The sequence below is a fragment of the Indicator indicator genome, chromosome 2 (assembly GCF_027791375.1).
Source record: "Indicator indicator isolate 239-I01 chromosome 2, UM_Iind_1.1, whole genome shotgun sequence".
Classification (NCBI taxonomy): Eukaryota; Metazoa; Chordata; class Aves; order Piciformes; family Indicatoridae; genus Indicator; species Indicator indicator.
In genome coordinates, this window is record NC_072011.1 from 27172572 (window position 1) to 27192793 (window position 20222).

Here is a 20222-nt window from a genome sequence, read left to right on the forward strand (position 1 = left end):
TAGTGACCTGGAGAAGGAAGATGTAAAAGGACAGAGGAGCATCTGAGGTCAGGAGAACTTGCCTGCATGCCTTTTTTCAGCATCAGCACTGGCATACGCTGGCATAAGCTCTGGGGGCTGGTGGCATAAGAAACACTTGTGGCACTTGTGCCTTGGGGATGATCCAAGCCCTGACATAATTCGTATCACAGTCACACAGCAATTGCCATTCTTGATGAAGGTTTGGACCTATTTGGGTGTACCATGTACAAGTTGTTAGAAAGCACTGCAGAATGTAGGCAAAGCCAGTCTGACCCTCAGAAAATCTGCATACTGATTTCTAAGAGAGTCTCATCTGCCCTGTAAACCAACAGATTTATGTTCCTTTCAAACTCAGGCCAAAACCTATAAAACAACAACTCTAGCTGAAAAGAGTTCCAGTAGTACATCCAGGGTTAGAGGAAGCATAGGGACACATAATCTGTACTTTGTGTGACGCACAACATCATGTCATGATGTCATGTCACACAAGATGTACTTCTTGCAGCTTTCTGTGCCTGGGTTATCCCAAGCACACAGGGCTGTCTCAGGGAGCTGCTGAAGATGACTTTATGGAGAAGCAAATCAGAATCTACTGTCAGCTGGACTTTTTCTTTGTAGATTTAGAGATTAATGACAAAGTGTCTGTCAGGGTCACTTGAAGTGAGGCTTTATAAATGCTATCTGCTGTTAAAAAGTATTTGAAAAAATGACATAGATTTTAAAAAAGCAAAACTGTATGAAGTCTGGGGGTAGCAGTCAGTTCTCCCTCTGAGCAGCATCTCCCACACCTCTGCCATATACTCAGGCTATGGTGTGGTATAGGAACTACAGTAACTCTTCTCATGATCTTCTGTATCAGAGCCATTTGATTTCTTCAAAGTCCTGGAACTGCAGAGGTAGGGTCCCGCTGGGAAAAGTGTGGGGAGATTGCCTCTTCCCTGCTGGGCAGACTCCTCTCTACTAAGCTGAATGACAGCTTTTGACAGCTACACCTTAGCATGCCTTGGACAGTCACCACTTTGCACACCTTGATGGTTTAGAAACACAACTATACTATCTGTAATAGTCTAAGGCATTAGGTCACTTTTTGGACTAGTAATCTGCAAGATGGTATGATCTAATTCCAAATGATTTTTAGACTTTCAGGATTTAGACATAACATTCAGTAAAAGCCTCCTAAGAGTAAAAAGAGAGAGAGAGAGAAAAAGAGAAGCTAAGCTTTTTTCAGTTAAGTTTTCTCCTAGGAGAAAGAAATGCTTATTGCTGAACTATACTGTCACAAGGAGTCTGGAAAGGAGATGCTTGTATAAAAGCTAAGCCAGGGGAAGCAGTGGCTGATATCAATCTGAAACCGTAAGTGCCAACAGCATATTCCTCCCCTTCTGCCCTTGGATTTTCTGATGGAGGCTCTTGTGTTTAAGTCTTAAGTGAGGTGGATCAGCAAGACTGACAGTGGAAAGGGTTTAATTGGGTTCATCTTGACTGAAACAGGCCAGAAAACCTCAGAAGAGCACCTCCCATGGCATTCCTGGAAAGGGGGCTGATCTGCCTTGTGGATGTGTGAATTTGCACATCTGGGGCAGAGGGGAGGCTGTGTGGGAGTGCTACCATTTTCAGTGACAGATTTTCAAGAGCACTGTAGACAAAACTCTTTTGATTATTGCCTTAAGCACAGCCTACACTTCTATTCTCCTTTGGACAAGCTGGGACAGGACTTTTTTGGTGTATGTATTCATATATACGTACACATGTGCATACATCTGGATGCACTGTCAACAAAATCTTAATAAGCAAACCCCCTTACATGTAATTTATAGGCTTATAAAATAATCAATGAGCATCAGCATGTATGTGGCCCAAACCTTGTATGGTTAATAGGGTGATCGCTGGTTAGTTAGAACCAGATCAGGAAGAGATTCAAACCATTAAACTTTGGAAAAAGCAACATCCTGCAAGCTTGGCCTACAATAATATTCAGATGAAAAAAATGCTCAAAGAATTAAACCCGAGTATATCATGAGGGAATTACACCGTTTCCAATGTCTGTGAATGGAAAGCAAACTGAAGCAATGAAATATATTCAAAAATTCCCAAGGGGAGGCGAAAACTGTTACACTCAGTGTCCACAGGGTGTATGGACACTCTTTCTGTCCATATACAACACAATTACACAGAGCATTAAAAGTATATTTTGTTGAAAGAGCACAAATCATCTGGGGCCCCAGAAAATCCAGCCCCACCTCCAGGTTACCCGCTGCGTCCTTGTGCCCACCTTGCCATCTTTCAGGATAGAAGTCACTTCAAAGGAAACAAGGCCTGGCCAGAGCATTTCTTCATCAACCAGGATATCCTCTGCCTGTGGACTCACCTCACAGTGTGCTGCTAGTAGAAACATACGCAACTTAACTTCTTAGAAGAGGAAGAGTGCAAAGGCTTAAAAAAGCTGATACTGAGCACAGCAGAGGAGAGAACGAGGGCTGCTGTGTAAATAACCACAGACACACACCTGCATGTTTGCACACACCAGACCACACCAGCTCAGCAACAGTGTGAAGTTTCACAACATTGTTTATTCCAGAAAAGAGAAAATGCTTCAAGAAGAGCTGCTTTGCAGCAGTCCTCTGTGCACAGCACATAAACCTGAACATTAAATATTGGTTTAAATTATTAAGAATAAATTTAAATTTAAAAATAGACTAAACCAAACAAATTTCAGTCAACACTGGAACAAAGCTAGTTTTAGGAAGCATATTGCTATAGCAAATGCAACTCCTTGTTCCCTTGGACACTCTGACGCAATGATCTGGTTATTCCAGTCCAGCACCAAAATGCACAAATTACCCAGCAAGGAAGGAAAAATTGTCATCTCTAGCATATGAAGTTCCATGTTCACATTTTTTTTCTTTTTCCTATCACAACCAGAAAAAAAAAAAAAAAGCCAACACAGCATATTAGCTTTTCCCACAAAGCATCTGAAGTGACAAAATTTACTTGGAAAATAAAAATTAATAAAAACAGTACAGAGACAAATCCTGGTCAGCTTGTGACCACAGTAAGTCAAAATGGGTTAAGAAAAAGAATAAAAAAATAGTTTACATCTGGCACCACAAACCTTGTTTGCTTTCTTTGAGATCAGAGAATGAGAAAAAAAGGTCCATTTTGCTGAGACCATTTCAAGAAAGTTTCTTTCCCTGAATCAGGAAAATCTAGGTATTAGGGTACACAACTTTTGTTTTATATATATATAAATACACATATACATATTTATATAAATATAAAAGCAGAGCATCCTCCCATTTCTCCTCATGATTTACTATCATTAAAGCTTGTAACAGAGTTAGCTGAAGTCTTCAGAACTGGGTGTTCTCTGCACACATGGCAGAGGGAGTTTATCTCAGCTAGAGCAAACCAGCCAGGTGGGGACATGAAACGTAAGATAACGGAGGTGAATTTGGGTGAGCTGCTAGGAAGGGCAGGGAGCAATGACTGGAAATGCACTTGCTGCTCCAGGATGGCACTCTGGCCTGCCAGAGCTGATTTGGTTTGGGAGGATGGCTGCACCAACCCACTCAGCCCCTTAGCAGCCCAGCCACCTACCAACTCTCTTCTGTACCAGCTGCAGAAGAGGGACTGACCCTTGCTTTTAAAGGAAGTCCCAGTTTGCCCCCTGAACACATGCACACTAGTTCCCCTTGGAAGCACTCCTCACCACGCTGCCATGGGGCTTTTTGCCTGCCATCCTCAAATTCATCTGTGCTGCTCCCTGCCTCTTCTTAGTTACCCCTCTCCTAGTCCTTCCAGACCCACTGCTTGCTGGTGGAGACCAGACACGTTTTTCTCCCTTGATGCAGAAGCTCCTCTTCACACTGTTTTACCGAGAATGCATTGCCACAGTCTTGTAAGACTCAGTAGTTTCTTCCAAGGACTGAGTTTCTCAGAGGTTTTCTCCCTCAGAGACTAAGTCAGGGATGATGGCACATACTCTTTGAGTGATGTAGGCTTTGTTCTAGAGAAGGCAGGTGCAAAGTGCAAAATATTTCTTGAAATTGGAAGGTATTTCCACCATTGACAGCTCACTCTCCTTCACATTGTACAGCACTCGGTTCAGGCAAGGTATTATTCATGTGTCTGTGCAGCATTCACTCTTCCTGGGATGAGCAAGGATCAGTAGATGTCTACTGCTGGTCAGCTAAGTCACTATCATGATGCATGCTGGAACAGCTGGACACATTTAAACCTGACTGTGTTCTTCATAGCAAAAAGTGCTTTTCATGAGAAAAAAAATGAAAAGAGTGTTCCTGTGGAACATAGTAAGGACTCAAAAATAGTATTTTCTAGGTGGGAAGGGTGGAGCACACCTACTTTATTGGCTTTATTTCAGTAAGGAAACAGAGCTACTAGTAAAATTGGCACATCTTTGTGAAGTTGTTAAACTCAGGATGCTGGCTGGAATGTAAAAACACTGACTGACCAAAAGAGAACCTTGCCTTACACTGGGCTTCTGCTAATTCTGATGATTTCATGTGTGGGTTGTCCAAAAATATTCTGCTAGCCAAGTAAGGACGAATTTCTCAAATAATAAACTGTGGGTTTTCAAAGAGGTGCTTTGGGGGTGCTGCTACAACCTGGTCGAGGTCAGTCTTTTCATGCCCCGTCGCTGAGCCAGATTGGAGGACAATACAGGCTCAAGCCTTGGTGCCTGAGGTGCTCGGTTTAAAGCGAAGTAAGTGGCTGCCATTGCACCCTATAAAACAGAAAAAGAGAAAATGATGGGCTGATATTCAGTTTTTACTGCTTTCCCCCTCACTTCCCCAGTTCAGTCCTCTGAAAAAATGGGCATGACAGATATTTCCATGAGATGATAACAACATTTAGGCTTGTCAGACAACTGAGATATCTCTGATTCAAAGTGGTGGGTAGCAGTATGTGTACAGAGTCAACGGGTTATTACAAAACAGCTTGAAGTGAAAACCATTGAGCAGCTGACAGGTCAAAAATTTACTATTAATACAGTGCCACATAAAATCTGGCTTCTGCAAACGATCTTCCCAATTTCTCTATCGCTTTCCAGAATATTCACACAAGTGACAGCTCAATCTGCAAGGCAGGAAGAGGTAGGAGTGTAGGATGTACCTTCACCAGATGAACATCCTGTCTGCTGAGTTGATTTTGAGACAGATACTCCCTATTCACTATCCATGGATGCCTTAGGACTTGGACTGCTGTGAGACGCTGATGAGGGTCTACATGAAGCATCTTAGACACAATGTCCTGGATTTAAGAGGAAGAAAACAGAAAAAGGGGAAAAATAATTAATGGCAGTTCAGGTTTTACTAAGATTTTCCCAGTGGCTGTGTCATCACCAGCATGCCCAGTGGAGAGAAGGATGCACCTTAGATAGGCTTTATATTTTTGAAGTGTAAAGCTCAATCTTCAAAAACTTCAAATTCAACTCTCAGTTGATAATCCAGTCAAAAGACAATGATGTGGAGGATGTTCATCTGTGTCATCTGGAGACATCTCCTTACCAACTCCAAAACATGCTTACAAGAGAAGCTTAGAACAGAAATATAACATTCAGGTGGCTAAAATTCAGAGAGACCAGTTCTGCCACATGTGAATGTTTTAATTTCAAAACTGGACATCTGATAAAAAATGCATTGTGAGGCTCTTAGGGGTTGGCAGCACGATCAATATGTTACTTGGATTACTTACAGCTTTGTGGTGGAATATATCTTTGTTATTCAATTGGATACTGCCAGTTACTAAAACTGAAATCCCTTGCAGGAGTCTCTAAATCCTGGCAAAGTTTCTGATTAATGCCAGGCAGCTGGAAGCTTTCCAGCTTTTCTGCTCATCTACCAGTCTCATAGTGCACATCTTGATGCCCACAAGTCTCAGCACCAGATGAATGTTATCTCCTGGGATTTCCAGGAGGCTTTGTAATAGATCGGCAGCATAAACTCTCAACTATACAGGAATTAAAAATGCTAGTTTGTAAACTGCCTGCTCTTGGTTAAATTTGAGGAGCAAACATACATACAGAATGTACATTTGTGGCATAGACAAGCCTACACTTTTAAAAAATTTGGTTGTACCAAAAAAGAGTTTTGTGATATTTAAATCTCAAGAGTATTCACAACTGATGGTGCTATGCTATGCTTTAGTTCAATGAAATAAATTAACAGTCCTGACACACTGTTTCATGTGGAGGGCTAGAAAAGGAAAGAATGAAGCTTTTATTTCTTGAGGCACTGAGAAATAACCCTTCTGACTATCCTAAGTTTGTTACAAGTGCAGACTGCAAGCTTGTTTCAGAGAAAGTGTTCACTGACCTTTGCAGTATCAGATACTGAATCCCAGTTTCCTCCTGTAAGTGCATATTTGCCACTGCCAATCCTGGCCAGAATCTCCTCTGGGGTATCATCTGGTCCATTTGCAAAAGGAGTGAATCTGTTTAAAAAAAAAAAAAAAAGAGAGAAAAAAAAAAAGCACAGTGTGATTTGCACTTGTAAGATTTTGAGGGTCTAGTGCTAACTGCAATAGATTACAACAGGAATTTGATTCCAGAATGGACCACAGATGTTGCTGCTTCATTTTCATGCAAAACATACTGTCCAGTAGTTCCACATACTAAGTTGTTCTGCAGACTAAAAGACTGATTCTATTTTTTCCCCCTAAACTTTTGTTATGCTCTAATTTTTTAGGAATGAAATATTCTTTAAAGAAAAATACACAGGTTTTTACTTTTAAAATGGTTTTAACTCTGTTTTATTGCCAAAAGAACTACCTTGATAATGGCAAGTCAGGATAAAAGTAATAAAGCAGAAGAAGTAGGATCTGGAACAGAAAAAAGGAAAAGAAAGAAGAACCCCTTATAACCTATTTCGCAATGCTTTGTTAACCATAATGTGCAAATTTGCTGGGCAAAACAAATGATCTGCAATGGGTTACTTCCTGATCTAGTCAGTCAGAAATTACTAGTAACATGCACCCAGCTTTACAAAATTAGTGTCACATGCAGAGAGTACACTTCTTGTCTCCATAAAGTGACAGGTGATAGGATTTTTGCAGCTGACTAAAATGTACCAGCACAAATTTTACTCTGCCACCTTCAACAGCTGTTTAGGTTTAAAATAAGGGAGATTCGGGGCTTTTTAACTTTTCCTTCCATCTATCTTTTCTCTTTGTAAAACTTGCCAGGGTGGTTTTCAGATGACTAAACAGTTGATTTAGCCACAGATTCCTATCCCACCTATTTTTACCAGCAAGTTCAATTCCTCATCTTGTATTTTCTCATTTTCAAAATAATTTCAAACGTCACAATAGTTCAACACAAAGAGATAGGCTTAATATCATTCCAAGCTGTAACTATCAAGACAGGTGCACTAAGAGTTAAGGGATGACTAAAACTCCAAGATTTGTCACTACCTGCCTTAACAGGATTTCAAGCTGGTGCTCTAGTCCTAGCTGTCTGAGGCCTCCCTGCCCACAGTAATGATGGGAGGAGAATAAACAGCCAGTTCATACTAACTCTCCCCTGGTGAGGAAGAACAAGACCATCCTTAAATGTAGTGGTGACAATTAAAAAGTCAATTTTCTCAGTTGTTTGCATTACTCATATATTCTCAGATAAAAGTGAGTTCCAAGTTAATGGCACCCATCAGCAAATATAATATCCGCTAAGTTGCACAATTTATATTGTAAAGTCAAATACATTCAAAGATATTTCCCCCCACATTTAAAGAAGAGGCATTTTGAATATAACTAGCTAAACAAATATGACTGTGGGTAATGCGTTCATTTTATTTTATTGATGTTGGTTATCACTGAAAGTCTAGGGCATTAGTCAAATAGAAACAGGTTTTGGGAGACTGCCCCAGTAAGTCATAGTACATTTCAGCTAATGGTGAACACATTTGTACTCAGGAACAAAATAGATGGGATAGAAGCTCCTGGCACCTTTTCTAGAAACCATGGTGCAAGAAACATGAGTAACAGAAAGGCAGGGTCTTTGTTTTCTGTACAAATCTAGGAATCGATACAAGCTTCCGCCACAGCTGAGTGAATGTGAAGCAGATTAAAGGACTGTAAGGGGTCACTGAAAAATGTCAAGCTGCACTTAGGTACAATAAGTGTGCACATACCATACCCTGAGAAATGAAATTCAGGGGGCTGATAATTCTAGATTGGGTTTGCACACTGTTTCCCATTCATCCCTGCATGCCTTATTCTTATCCTTCACTGCTTATTTCAATCTGTCTCTTTCTCTGGGTCTTCTTGTGTCAATATTTAACTTCAGACAGCACATTGATGGGGGTATTTTTGCCAAGTACTCTCCAGAAGTTCCTGCTGCTTGTTGTTCTTGGTGGTTTGTTCATTTACTTTCTGTCCTTTCTGCAGCATATTATCCACGTGGCATCTGGAAACTATGCTTAGGTTTGTGTTTTGTTTTGTTTTTCTGTTAGCCTATAAATGTGCTCAGATACTGCAATTCCATGCTGCTTAAGAGGTGACTGAGCCTTTTAGGAGTCTGGGTCTCATGAGGTGCATGCTTATGGGCACAGGCTGTTAAAAACCTGAACAGCTTTTAAAGTGTCAAAGAAATCTATGAGTTCTGGAGAAACTTCTTCTAATTCTAGGTCTTGGCATCTATTTTCTTGCTTTGTGCAATGGAGCATATTTCTCAAAGGAGGCCATACAGCTTGCTGTCTCATCTGTGCTTAGTGCTGAAGTGCTGAGCCCACAGGAGACTGCTGCTCCAGAAAAAACTCTTCACTTACCCTGCCAACATGGTATACAGTAGGATCCCCAAGCTCCAGATGTCACAAGCTGCATCATAACCTTGTCGTTTAAGGACCTATGTGAAGGAAAGAGAAAGATGAAAATACATTAACCTGAATTCCTGAATTTTTAGCTTCTGATCTGTTGCATCTGTTGACATTTCCAGGGCTTAACTGCGTATTTATCTCGAATAGGTGGCTGCCTCACAATCAAAAAGTTCAGTAGTGGTGTGAAACCCAGGTTGGAATGAGCTGGTTAGTGTGCAAGTCCAGCATATCTGTCACCTCCACAGTGACAGAGATGAGTGTAGTTTGTTGGAGGCTCTGGTAGCCTTCTTTGACCATCTAAAACACAGCAATGCAGAAGGGTATTTCAGTGGTCTAAAATGTTTCTTAAAAAAGGTCATTAATACTGTGAAACATAGCCTCCTAATATAAAGGTTACCAAGAACTCTGCAGGACTGAGTGACAATGGTAAGTATGTCTGAGCTCAGTTGAAATTTGGTACAACAAATGGACACACACTATCACATATCTAATGTCAGACTAGTAGAAATGCACAACGACTGTGAAGAAAGCTAAAGGCTTATTCTTGCCTTCTGTATGAAGAAAACTGGCCACATTTAGATTGCATGTAACAGATAACAGGCTAAATCTTGATTCCTTTTTCCTATGGGGAAACCAAGGCCCATGGTACTCATGGCAGATATCTGACAAGTAGGTTCAATATTGGTAGAGGATGGTGAGTTACAGCAGTAAGGGTAAAACCTAGATTTTCTTTATGCTAGTGCATACTAGAAGAAATGTCTATTAGTGTCACTGCAGGTCCAAGTGGAAATGAAGTCACCAAGTGAGGCAACATTTTTGAGATTAGAGGGAGAAGTTTGTTTCTGTTTGGCTCCAGATCTTCCACTTGCTCATAAAAGCAAACTAACCTTCTGTTTATGCAGTTCTGGTGCACAAGGAGAGTTTTGTCCCCTTCTGATTGATTAGTAGTGGGGTTTTTTGGTTTTGTTTTTTTTTTTTTTTTTTTTTTTTGTAAAAGCACATGAAAAAGGATTGTATAAATTCAGCAAGTTTTTCTCTGACCTGCAGCCTTATTACCCAGGAGTGATTTCAGCTATCCTGAAAATCTACTTGTGAGGACATTTAATGGTGCCAGGTATTAAACAAGTGGTTAGACAAGCCTAAGAGAATGGACAGTTGTCACTGTGTGCTTTTACCCAGTTTGCAAGAACTCTGCTAGATAACAGGGACATTCACTCCATGCCAGTGCCTAGGAAAAGCTTCATGTCACAAGTAACAACAAGATCTAGTAAGAGTTATCAGTTAGTGACACCGCTATTTGCAAATGCCTCCAGCAGGTCTGTGCAACTGTGGTTAAAGTGAGAGCACTGAGATGGAAGGAGCAAGTTTGGGAAACCTTGGTCAAAAAGATGTGTGTCTAATCTAAGGGGCAGATATTATGAAACAGTAACAAGTATATATCTTAGGAATGGAACTTTGCAAAAGGTACAGTCATGTCTTGCTCTAACGAATGCCGGAGAATTTACCACTCATGAAGGGATTTAGGTCACCTCAAGAATTTGGTGGAATCTGAAATACAGGCACAAGCTGGTTCTTAGAACCACTTATAGCAGGGCACTGGGATGATATGGAAGAAACTTTCTCTGGGTTCATCCAGTCCTGACAATGGTTCAGGTATTTACCCAATCCTCTTTCATTTCTGTAGGCTTTGGTTTATAGGATTAACAATGTTATGAATACAGGTTTTTCTCAGTTGTGACATAACCAGGGAAGCCTATAGGTGTGAAAGCTAATAAACAATCTCACAACTTTGAATGTTAAAACAGTGGTTCTTCGCAAATTTCGAGGAAAACTGCAGAATAAACTATTTCTTTTTCCTTTGTTTAAAAGGACTCTACCGCATCAGCAGAGAAACAGCAGGCTGTTTTTCCTCCTCATCCAGCCTGGTTCTTCTGCATTCCCTGCACACAGCGTGACTCGCGCTAGGTGGCAGCCAGCGTGCATCTTTCTCTCGGGGAGCCTTCATTTCTGCTCCTTCTCAGCTCAACCCAAAACTAAACGTTTCCAAAATAAAGTAAGTTCCATGTGAGCAAACGTCCTCCTTTTTCTGCCACTGTCCTCTTGCACCATCAGCTCGGCTGACTTTCTGCTGCATTGTTTTGTTTCACGTGTGTATGGCAGATGTCGCAGCAGGACTAAGACAAGGAATATGAAAGTCACGTCTAGGCTGAAGGGCAGCATTACATCACAGGTAAAATGCACAAGCACTTAATGCTTTATGTAAGCTCTCTGTCAGTTCTGGTAATGTTTCATTTAATTTCCAACGTTTCCTGCATTAACAGGAACTGTCTTGCTCATTACAAATGTCTCAGAATGTGAGTTCTGCTTTCAGTTCAAATCATAAGAGTCTGATCTGAAACTGCACTGGGCTGGCAATGTTTGTGACTACAGAAACTATACAAAATAGCCCATTACAGAAAACAGCTGCACCTATTTTAAGCACCTTGTATCTTGAAGAAATACTCAGTGCTTTAAATCTTGTGAACATGATTACTTTTTTGGTTTAGAAATCGAACTATTGTGGTGACACTTTTTTTTTTTTATTTTGATAAATTTTATTTTGATAAATTTAAATGCATTCCAGTTTCTAAAATGAAAATCCAACCAAACAGAATAACAAAGCAATCTATCTTGGCAATGGAAGCATTTTTTTCTGAAAAAAATTTGCTTTGAATTTATAGTGCCATGGTCTCAATTTAACAAATTCTCCCTCTGGTGCTGGAAGGCTGTGATTCCTGTAACTACTACTATCATGAAAGGACACTGTTTTTCTCATCCCATTTACATACCACGCAGATGAACACTGGATGGAGAAGAAAAGTCTGCTGAGTGGTACTGAGAGACAAGTATTTGACAGCAGAGAACAGATGAAGTATCAAACTCAGTAGTTCTGTATTTTTTTCATAAGGACCATAACAAGCAGAGAACTACACATCTAAAGTAGTGTATAGCACATATGAAAATTGCTGATAAGCCTTGCTCCAAGAAATGGACCTCTTGCTCCTCCATTGGAACACAGCAGCTGTGAATGCTTTTAAGGGTCAAAATCACAACAAACAGCCCAAGTCATTCAAACAGCTGTGAGATCCAAACCCTCTTATGTGGGGCTGAATTAAAGGAACAGCACTCAGCAATGATGCAAAGCCACCTGTCCCTACACTCGAGGCAGTCTATTTGGGCTGCTTCTGTCTCCCTGTCTGTGAAAATTGGAAAACAGCCCTTTCCTACATCCTGCATGACAGGAGGGATTGGTACTAGGAAAGCCCAAGAGGAGAAAGTTTTCTGTAGCTCAATGAAGTGAACACTGACTTCAGCATGGTAAGGATTTCATGCACAGATTTTTCTTTTGAGTCTTATTCTTGATACCAAGATTTCCCTCTTAAGTTTTTATCCTGTTCTGATAGAGTGCACTAGAGAGGAACAGTCTGAGCAGAAGCACCTAGAGAAAAACAGTATTTATCCTAATAATGAGCCAAAGCATTTTGTATGTCAGTCTAAGACAGACAACAGTTTTTGTTGGGAGCAAACTGCCCTGACAAGATGAGAAATGGGAAACTCATGGTAAGAGAGGCTGTGCAAGTGCTGGTAGGCTGGTTTATGCCTTCTTTCCCTTCTAAGGCAGCAAGGAAAAGGAAGAGAAGGAGGAAGGACTGCTTCCTAGAACATGCTCATTACTCATAGCTTTGAAATGCAATCCTACCTCAGGAGCCACAAAGTTGGCTGTGTAGCAGGGAGTCATGAGCAGCCCATTCTCAGCTCTCAGTTGCTTGGCAAACCCAAAGTCACAGATCCTGATCGAGTCTGGGTTTCCTGACTCATCCATGTAGAGAATATTACTTGGCTTGAGATCTCGGTGCACCACCTTAACAAGAAAGCAGGGAGTAGCAAGTGAAGAGAGCATTCAAAGAGCTTCAGACTTGGCTGCCATTTCTAGTTGAGATAACAGCTTATGGCAAAAATATTTAAGTTTTGGAGAAAAGTTATTTAAAAACCTTAGGTAACAAAAGTAAAAAAATTAGTGAAGACTGGTTAAAATTAGAAACAACATGTTCCACAACCTTTCCTGGTGCATTAAAAGGGAGGCTGCTGCTATAAATGGGGACACTGCAGGGTGGTCAGAGTGGGTTGCTGTGTCAGAGTCTCCTGGAACCTGATGGTCCTAAATACTCAGATGAAAGGTGAAAATGAAATCCTGTCACGGGAGAAGGTGTGTAAGGGTCTTGAGATACTGTCCATGTGAATGGCTCACACCTGGAGGCAGGGATTATTTTTTTTCCCTAATTTGAAACTGCACCCACAAAAAACCTTTCTGTGAGCACACAACTTCAAGTGGCTGTGTGTTTTGGTGGTGGGAAAACAGCCTCTATTTGTCATAGAAAGACTTAAAAACTAGCATGAAACCATAAAAGCCCAAGCACAAAATGTGCTTGTCTTAACCATGAAACAGGAAAAGCAGCAAATATTTGACTAGTCATCCAAACTGCTTGTCCCTGGACAGATGAAATGAGAGATTTTTCAAACTGCTCTGTATAGAGAGCTTAGATTTAAAAGCCAGCTCTTTAACAGTATGTCAGGAGCCTTTCTCATCAGCTGCTCAAACTGCCACCTCATCTGGAAAGATGAGCATTTGATTTTCTACCTATCTGCTGGTTCAACTATGCTATACGAAATTCTGTTAAAAGATCGGGTATTGCAATAATGACTGTGATAAAAAGTAAGCAAGCAATATCTCACTAAGATACATGAACTTGAAAATCAGTGTAGTTTGGGAATAAGAATACCATTTCAACACACTGCAGCTCAGATGAGGAATGGCTAAAGAGTCTACAACTCTATTTCACAACCCAAATGTAATTATAAATACGGAGAAAGAATCAGGGTTTTGATGGAAAAAAATATATTTACATTTCAGAGAAGCAAAATCACAGTCATTTGCCTTTTCTGAAGTCAGATTTCAAGGTAGGCAAAAAAAGCAATTCTTACACCCTGAGAGTGCAGGTAATCCACAGTCCTGGTGATGGTGCACAGCACAGCACTGGCCTCTCGCTCTGAGAAACACTTTTGCCGAAGAATGCGGTCTAGGAGCTCACCTCCCCGCATCAGCTCCATCACCAGGTACACATATTTCCCATCATCATAGACCTGTAAAAGCAACAGAATAAATATATGTTTTGTACCCATTAGCTTGGTAAAGGCTGGTCCTTTTATCACAGATTTGGCTGCTTTTATGAGACTTTGTTAGAAGAAAACGTCAGCTAATGTGTGGGAAATGTGCTTATTACGCTTAACAACAGAAAAGGCAGTTTTATAAAATGACTTAATCAACACTTCTAACGTCTGTAGCAACTTGCTAATTTGTCCACACAGAAATGTAGCTTTCCTGATCTGCTATGTGTCAGCAGAGTAGACCAAGCTGCTAAAAGCAGCACCACTTCACACCAGCCTGAAATGACTGTTGGCTCTCACCCAAGCCTCCTTTGCAGTAGTGTTCTCTTTTTCCACTTCTACAGGGTAACATTTGCCATTTCAAATATCAATATTTCCCTTTGACTCATGATCAGCTAAATAAACTGTATTATACTGTTGGCCATGACCTGCTTCAAATACAATATAGCTTATATTTACAATTCTGGTGAATACACTGTTGACATCAGCTGCAATATCTGTTTACCTTTAACGTCAATTGCCAGGGATAAAAGACACATTTTGTCTGAATTGGAAGGCAGACATTTTCATGTCATAATCCTTTATCTGGACTGCAAAAATAGGCAGTGTTATAGTCATCAGTGCTAAATGTTTTGGAAAGGAACAAACCCTTTTTTTTTTTTTTTTCCAGCGATATTAAGATACTCTTTAATGCTTATGAATTAGGTGAGAGTTTCCTCAAGGTATGTGAATAGAAATTTTCTATATTCTTCTCTCAGGTCTGAACATTAGCCACTGACACCAGCAGGATTTTGTTCTGTAAACTCAGAATTTGACACGGTGTGGGCAATCCCAGGTGAGACAGCAGGCAGTGTATGTATAACATTTGGCTAAAGATCATTACTGCACATAAGCATAGCAAAGTCTGTTCCTCGTATGAAATGCTGAAGAAAGATACCTTCATATCTTCTCAGGCTGCTTGAGTAGAAGGTATAGTCCTGGCATTAAAACACTCTTGGAGGAAACTCTAATGACTTTGTGAGCTCTCCTCATCCCAACAAAGCAGATACTATAGGCTGTATAGAAACAGCTGCCGCTCATGAAAGAGCAGTCCCTGCCCAGCAGCACCACTGTATGTCCTCAGTTAGTTGCTCTGAAATACCCAATTAGGGAGATCTTGCTTCCAAGAAGAGCTGCAAAACCAAACACACTTTGTTGTTCTCCAGGACTCTGCCCCTTTGGTTTTATTTACAGTTGATTAGACAATCATTGCAGACTGTATAACTTGACCAGTCTTTCTAACTGCTATTCAGTAACTTAAGTCACATTTCTTCTCTTGATTTCAGTGGGTCTGGTTTTAGCTTTGAACTTCAACTGAAGGATTTTCCAGACATGGACTGTTAGGTTGTTACAGTGGAGAGCTGGAATCCCCCTCCTGCATTGACAATAACCAGGCTAAATCAGTCCAGAAGCAAATGAAAGACCATAAAACCATCACATAGCTCCTGACTGTAATGTGGAAATCATCTAATGAAGCAATCAAAGACTACTCACATCTTTAAGAGTAATAATATTTGGATGCTGTCCATATCGCAAGAGGATCTCAATTTCTTCAGAGGGGTCTCTCTTGCTCTTATCGATTATCTGGAATAAATGAAGCATAGAATAGTAAGATACTGGCAAGCAGCACTAAGCACAAACCAAGCAATTTCTACAGTTTAAACAAATTAATATTTAAAATTCTTCAGTTAATCATTACTTGAGGAGAGGACAGCTCAAACCCTGTGCAAATGAGAGCCATGCTGACTACACACCAAAGCATGGCAAAGCAATATTTAGTTTAGATTCTTATGGGATAGGCCCTCTTTTTGATAGCTATGGTTTTGTTTGCCTGTAAATAACAGCAGTTACAAGAAATGCCATTTAGAAATTAACCTGGAGAGTTTTAAAATGACCCCTTTGACATAAAAATTGGATATGTTCATAATATTGGCATATGTTTGTATATCTGGTGATAAATTAACAGAAATCACTTCTCAGGCAGGCTTGCCATAAATGAAAGTGTTATGGACATTTACTGAAGTGAAGCTCTTGGTAATCACTTGGCTCTTTGGGCTAGGCTGTTGTAATGAACAAGAATGGCTGAAGATTGCATTTGGCTGTATTATCAAACTCCTCCCATTCATAAGTGAGAAAGAAATCACAGAATGTTATGGGTTGGAAGGGACCTCCAGAGATCATCTAGTCCAACCCCCTTTCCCAAAATAGGATCATGTAGGGCAGACACAATTTTCTGGATGCACCCAAGGATGCTGTTTGCCCTCTTGGCTAGAAGGGCACATTGCTGTCCCATGGAGAACTTGCTGTCCACCAGAACTCCAAGGTCTTTCTCCATGGAGCTGCTTTCTATATCACTTTTCTGAATTCAGCATCTTTTACCTTCTCACAGTATAGTGAGGCATGAAAACGTTTTGATTTTATAGCAGCAGGTCTCAGAAAGATATGACACCTGCTGCTTAGAGAGCATCACAGCACAGAAACACTGCTCTTTGGATGGCATTGGCTTCCATTAATGATCCTGTTATCATTTTTGGGGTGTTGATCAAAGAGCTTCACTCATTTGCCCAGTTGAGAGCACTGATTCTAACTGAAGATTTAAATGATAAATATGAAACAAAAAAATAGCTGTAAAATGATAAAAGGTAGAGCTCTATGTTTTGGAAACTCAAATGCAACTGTACAAGGAATGGCAAAAGACTCATTCTACTAGTAAGTCATTAGGAGTACAGTATTTTGGCACAATTTCTTGCAAGAAAACAGAAGCAGTATTTTTGATTAATAGATTTACTGAAAAGGAATGGGTGGCATTTTCAGAATATTCACTATTCCATTAATGGCTTGGATTTCAAGGCTCACCACTTTGAATGTGGCTATCTCTCTCTAAGAGCTAGGCACAGAGCACAGATTTAAAGCAATGGTTAAATCTTTGTTGTTAACAAGGATAAATGCCTGGCTGCTTTTGTATGCATTTTTTAATGGCTTAATTATGGTGATACAAATTTAAACATGTTTAGAATTTTATACCTCAGGTATAATAGTGCATACTTGAATATGTATCAGAGGTTTCAGTCATGATGACTGGCATGCATTTGCAGTGATAATGATGGTCAGTAGTTGTCCATGGTTGAGGTGTGCATTTGAAGCCATAATAGTGATTTGATTTTGAATTAATAGCAGTGTGACATGTGACAGTGCAACAGCAAGCTGATGCATGTAGGTGGCTGTGGTCCACATTTGAACAAATGAAGAAAAAATCTCAAGAACAAGTGAGTGGAAAAAAATTCCACTAGCAATTTCTCCTTAGAATAGTTCTGTTCACCCAGTTTAGTTGAGAGATTCTTAAATAAACAATGAAACCCTGACTCCTTTTAAATACAACCACAGTCACTGAGTATATCCTACTCAACCAATAATTAACACATAAAAGGATCCACAGGGCCTTGCTTGGCTAAACTAATTCAGCTTCTTTCATATTAATGGAGTTACATATGTGCACCTGTTAGGACCTGCCTAGCTTGTACAAACCAGCAGAATTTACTGCAGCAAGTATCACTACCACTGCATGAAGTGCTACTATAGCAAACACTATATTCCAGATTCCTTTTCTGTTGTATTTTCCTGTGAAAGGAAATATGCAGAGCTGTGGAAAAATTTAAGCAACTATTAATAATGCAGGATTATAAATGTATGCATATGGGTCTTAAAAATATCCAAGCCAAAAATAGTCTCAGCCATTGACATAAAACTCTAACATAATCTGAAGTAGTCTGCTACTGATTTAGCAGCAACAGCAAAAGATGATATGTAATGCTACTAATTCATAATATGCTATATAAATATAAATCACAAGACCGTCCTGCTGAATATGCATGATTTTTACTTTAATGTGTGCACAAGCTGCCATATACTGATTAAACGGACAGGCTGCCCCTAAACCCACCACAAATCATTGTCAGAGCTGTGAAGGGCTCTGCCAAATTTCTCTCAGTCCCTGGGCAGTCTGGCTGGACAGGCCAGAACAATTTTTTCCTCCACAATGAAAGATTATCACCTTGATGGTTCATCTCTTCAGCATGCCTGTCCTTGGTTTATGACTGATGAAGCAGCGAAGGAGGTGGCTGCTGCTGCTTTAGCAGATAATCACTCTTCAGGTCAGACTGGCTGACATATGCAGTTTCTTTATTCATATGCTGCCATGGCCATGGCAGCTCCTTAAATATCCCCCATAGCTCCACTGTGCTACTCAGTTTTGCTGGTCTTTCTCTTCAGAATGTGTTTTGGTGTTTTAAACCCACACCAGACCTTCCAAAGAGAGAAGGTGCCATGCCAGGATGGTTTGGCTGCTGATTGCTGCCTCCTTCAGCACCCAGAGGTGTCTGCATCACAACATGAAGTGCTGCATCCCCAGAGCATCTACAAATCTTACCCCATCTTAGTGCCAGAATGAGCTGTTGTCAAATGCAGTCCCAGTGCTCTTTATTGAATACAGAGGCTCAGGAAGAGGCATTGTGGGATTCCAGTGATATTCATAAGCAGTTCTGAGATTCTCAAAAAATATCAGATTAAGTGAATTAAGTTATGTAAGTTTTGGAAAAGGCTGTGGTATTGCTAGGCAGGTGTTAAGTAAGTGCCTTTTTCTGCAGCTGGATTTTTCAGCGCAGGTGTTGCTGGAGAAAAAGCAGGCTCTGAGCACCCTGTGTAGGTGCAGCAGGAGAGAGGCTAGAGGCAGAACTGAGGCAGCCCCAGCTCTCTGCATACTGCCCCCATGCTCGTCAGCTAGCTGCTGGGCTGCTTGGTATCCCAGCAAAAGCACATGGCTTCTTATGTAACAACCATTTTCTTCTCTTGAAGAACCCAGACTCCAGCAGCAGCCAGGCTGCTGGGTGCAGAGTCCAAAATCGCCACTAACACTTCATCCACAATCCTACATACTTATCTACATGCACATTCTCCTCCCAGGAGTGGATCAATGCTAAGATATATGAAGCAGTCTGAACTGTAATTTGGAAAGTGGTCACTACATCAGACATTGATTTCCAGAGAAGGTAAGGGAGGTATTACAAAGTCTAACCATGGTTGTACTCTGCCTCCCGGAAATAAACCAAGACACTCTTTTAGCTAGTCCTTTCCAAAGGGGACCTGGCAAGCATCTTCTGGCTCCTTGGGGCTGTGCTCCCATTGTGCTGAGCTCTGGTGCCTCCCTGGGCTCTCCCAGGGTGTGGGTAAAGCCTTGCTGAAATCACTACAGCAACTACATAGACAATATATATTTATAGTTGCTTGTTGCAGCTTTGTGAAGATATTTGTGTGCCTCCAACTGCATAGATAAATTTCTTCTTCTGAATCTAGTTATGCTGTTAGCAGATGTTAGAGTCCTCAGCTGTTTCATACCACCCACCAGCTAGGACATAAAGTCTTCACAGCCCTGCCAGAGAAATGGTATGTGCAAACACTTCCTAATCAGCTTTGGGCAGAATTAGCCCTGTTAATGCAAATTTCCTTTTCAAACTGAAATTAACCTGGGCAACCTTGCTCAAGGAGAATGTCTGTGTTTCTCACATGGAGTTCTCCGTCACTACAGTTGTATGATTGGAAAAAGGCAAGAGGAACTGTAGTGATCACTCATACAGGTGACAGTTAACTGCCTTTGCTGTCTGGAAAACAAGCAGCCTAAAAGAAAGAATAAGAGAAAAGCAATAGAGTGAGAAAGAAGACAGAAAAGAAACATGAGATGCACTGATGGGAATAGCAGTGATATGGGCCTGAGGAGAAAGGATGGGGCTCTTGCCAGACTAAGCTGGAGCTAGCAGTGAGGAAACTGCGGTCAGTTGTTGGGTCTTTCTGTGCTGGGGAGAACTTTATACATCTTTAATGAACAAACCTGATTGTATTCAAACATTCTCCTGGCTCTGACTTGATTTTTCCTTTAAGCGAAACAGGACGTTAAAGTTCTGTCTAATCACGCCAGCCGAAATGGGCAAGGTAGCTATCTACCTTCTTGGGGAAATCAAGCTAAATGTACCTGCTACTGGCACTGTGCTTTAACCATTAACACTGTGCTATGTGCCACTACTGCAGACTGCAGCAAAAATTCTGTTTAGTTTTAGTGGATTTATTCCACAGCAT

The 20222-nt window shown here is 40.7% G+C and overlaps 1 protein-coding gene across 2 annotated transcripts in view; it reads right to left on the bottom strand.

Annotated features, from left to right (window-relative positions):
* Positions 1-4639: 4639 nt before the first annotated feature.
* The window catches only part of RPS6KA2 (ribosomal protein S6 kinase A2), a 291646-nt gene continuing 276063 nt past the window's right edge, over positions 4640-20222 (bottom strand). For both annotated transcript variants that reach the window (XM_054399265.1, XM_054399264.1), the window contains 7 exons: positions 15591-15680; positions 13875-14033; positions 12592-12753; positions 8805-8881; positions 6357-6474; positions 5155-5292; positions 4640-4765 (listed from right to left, as the gene is read on the bottom strand). In XM_054399265.1, the coding sequence (XP_054255240.1) occupies positions 4640-4765; positions 5155-5292; positions 6357-6474; positions 8805-8881; positions 12592-12753; positions 13875-14033; positions 15591-15680 (870 nt within the window). The remainder of the gene's footprint in view (positions 4766-5154; positions 5293-6356; positions 6475-8804; positions 8882-12591; positions 12754-13874; positions 14034-15590; positions 15681-20222) is intronic.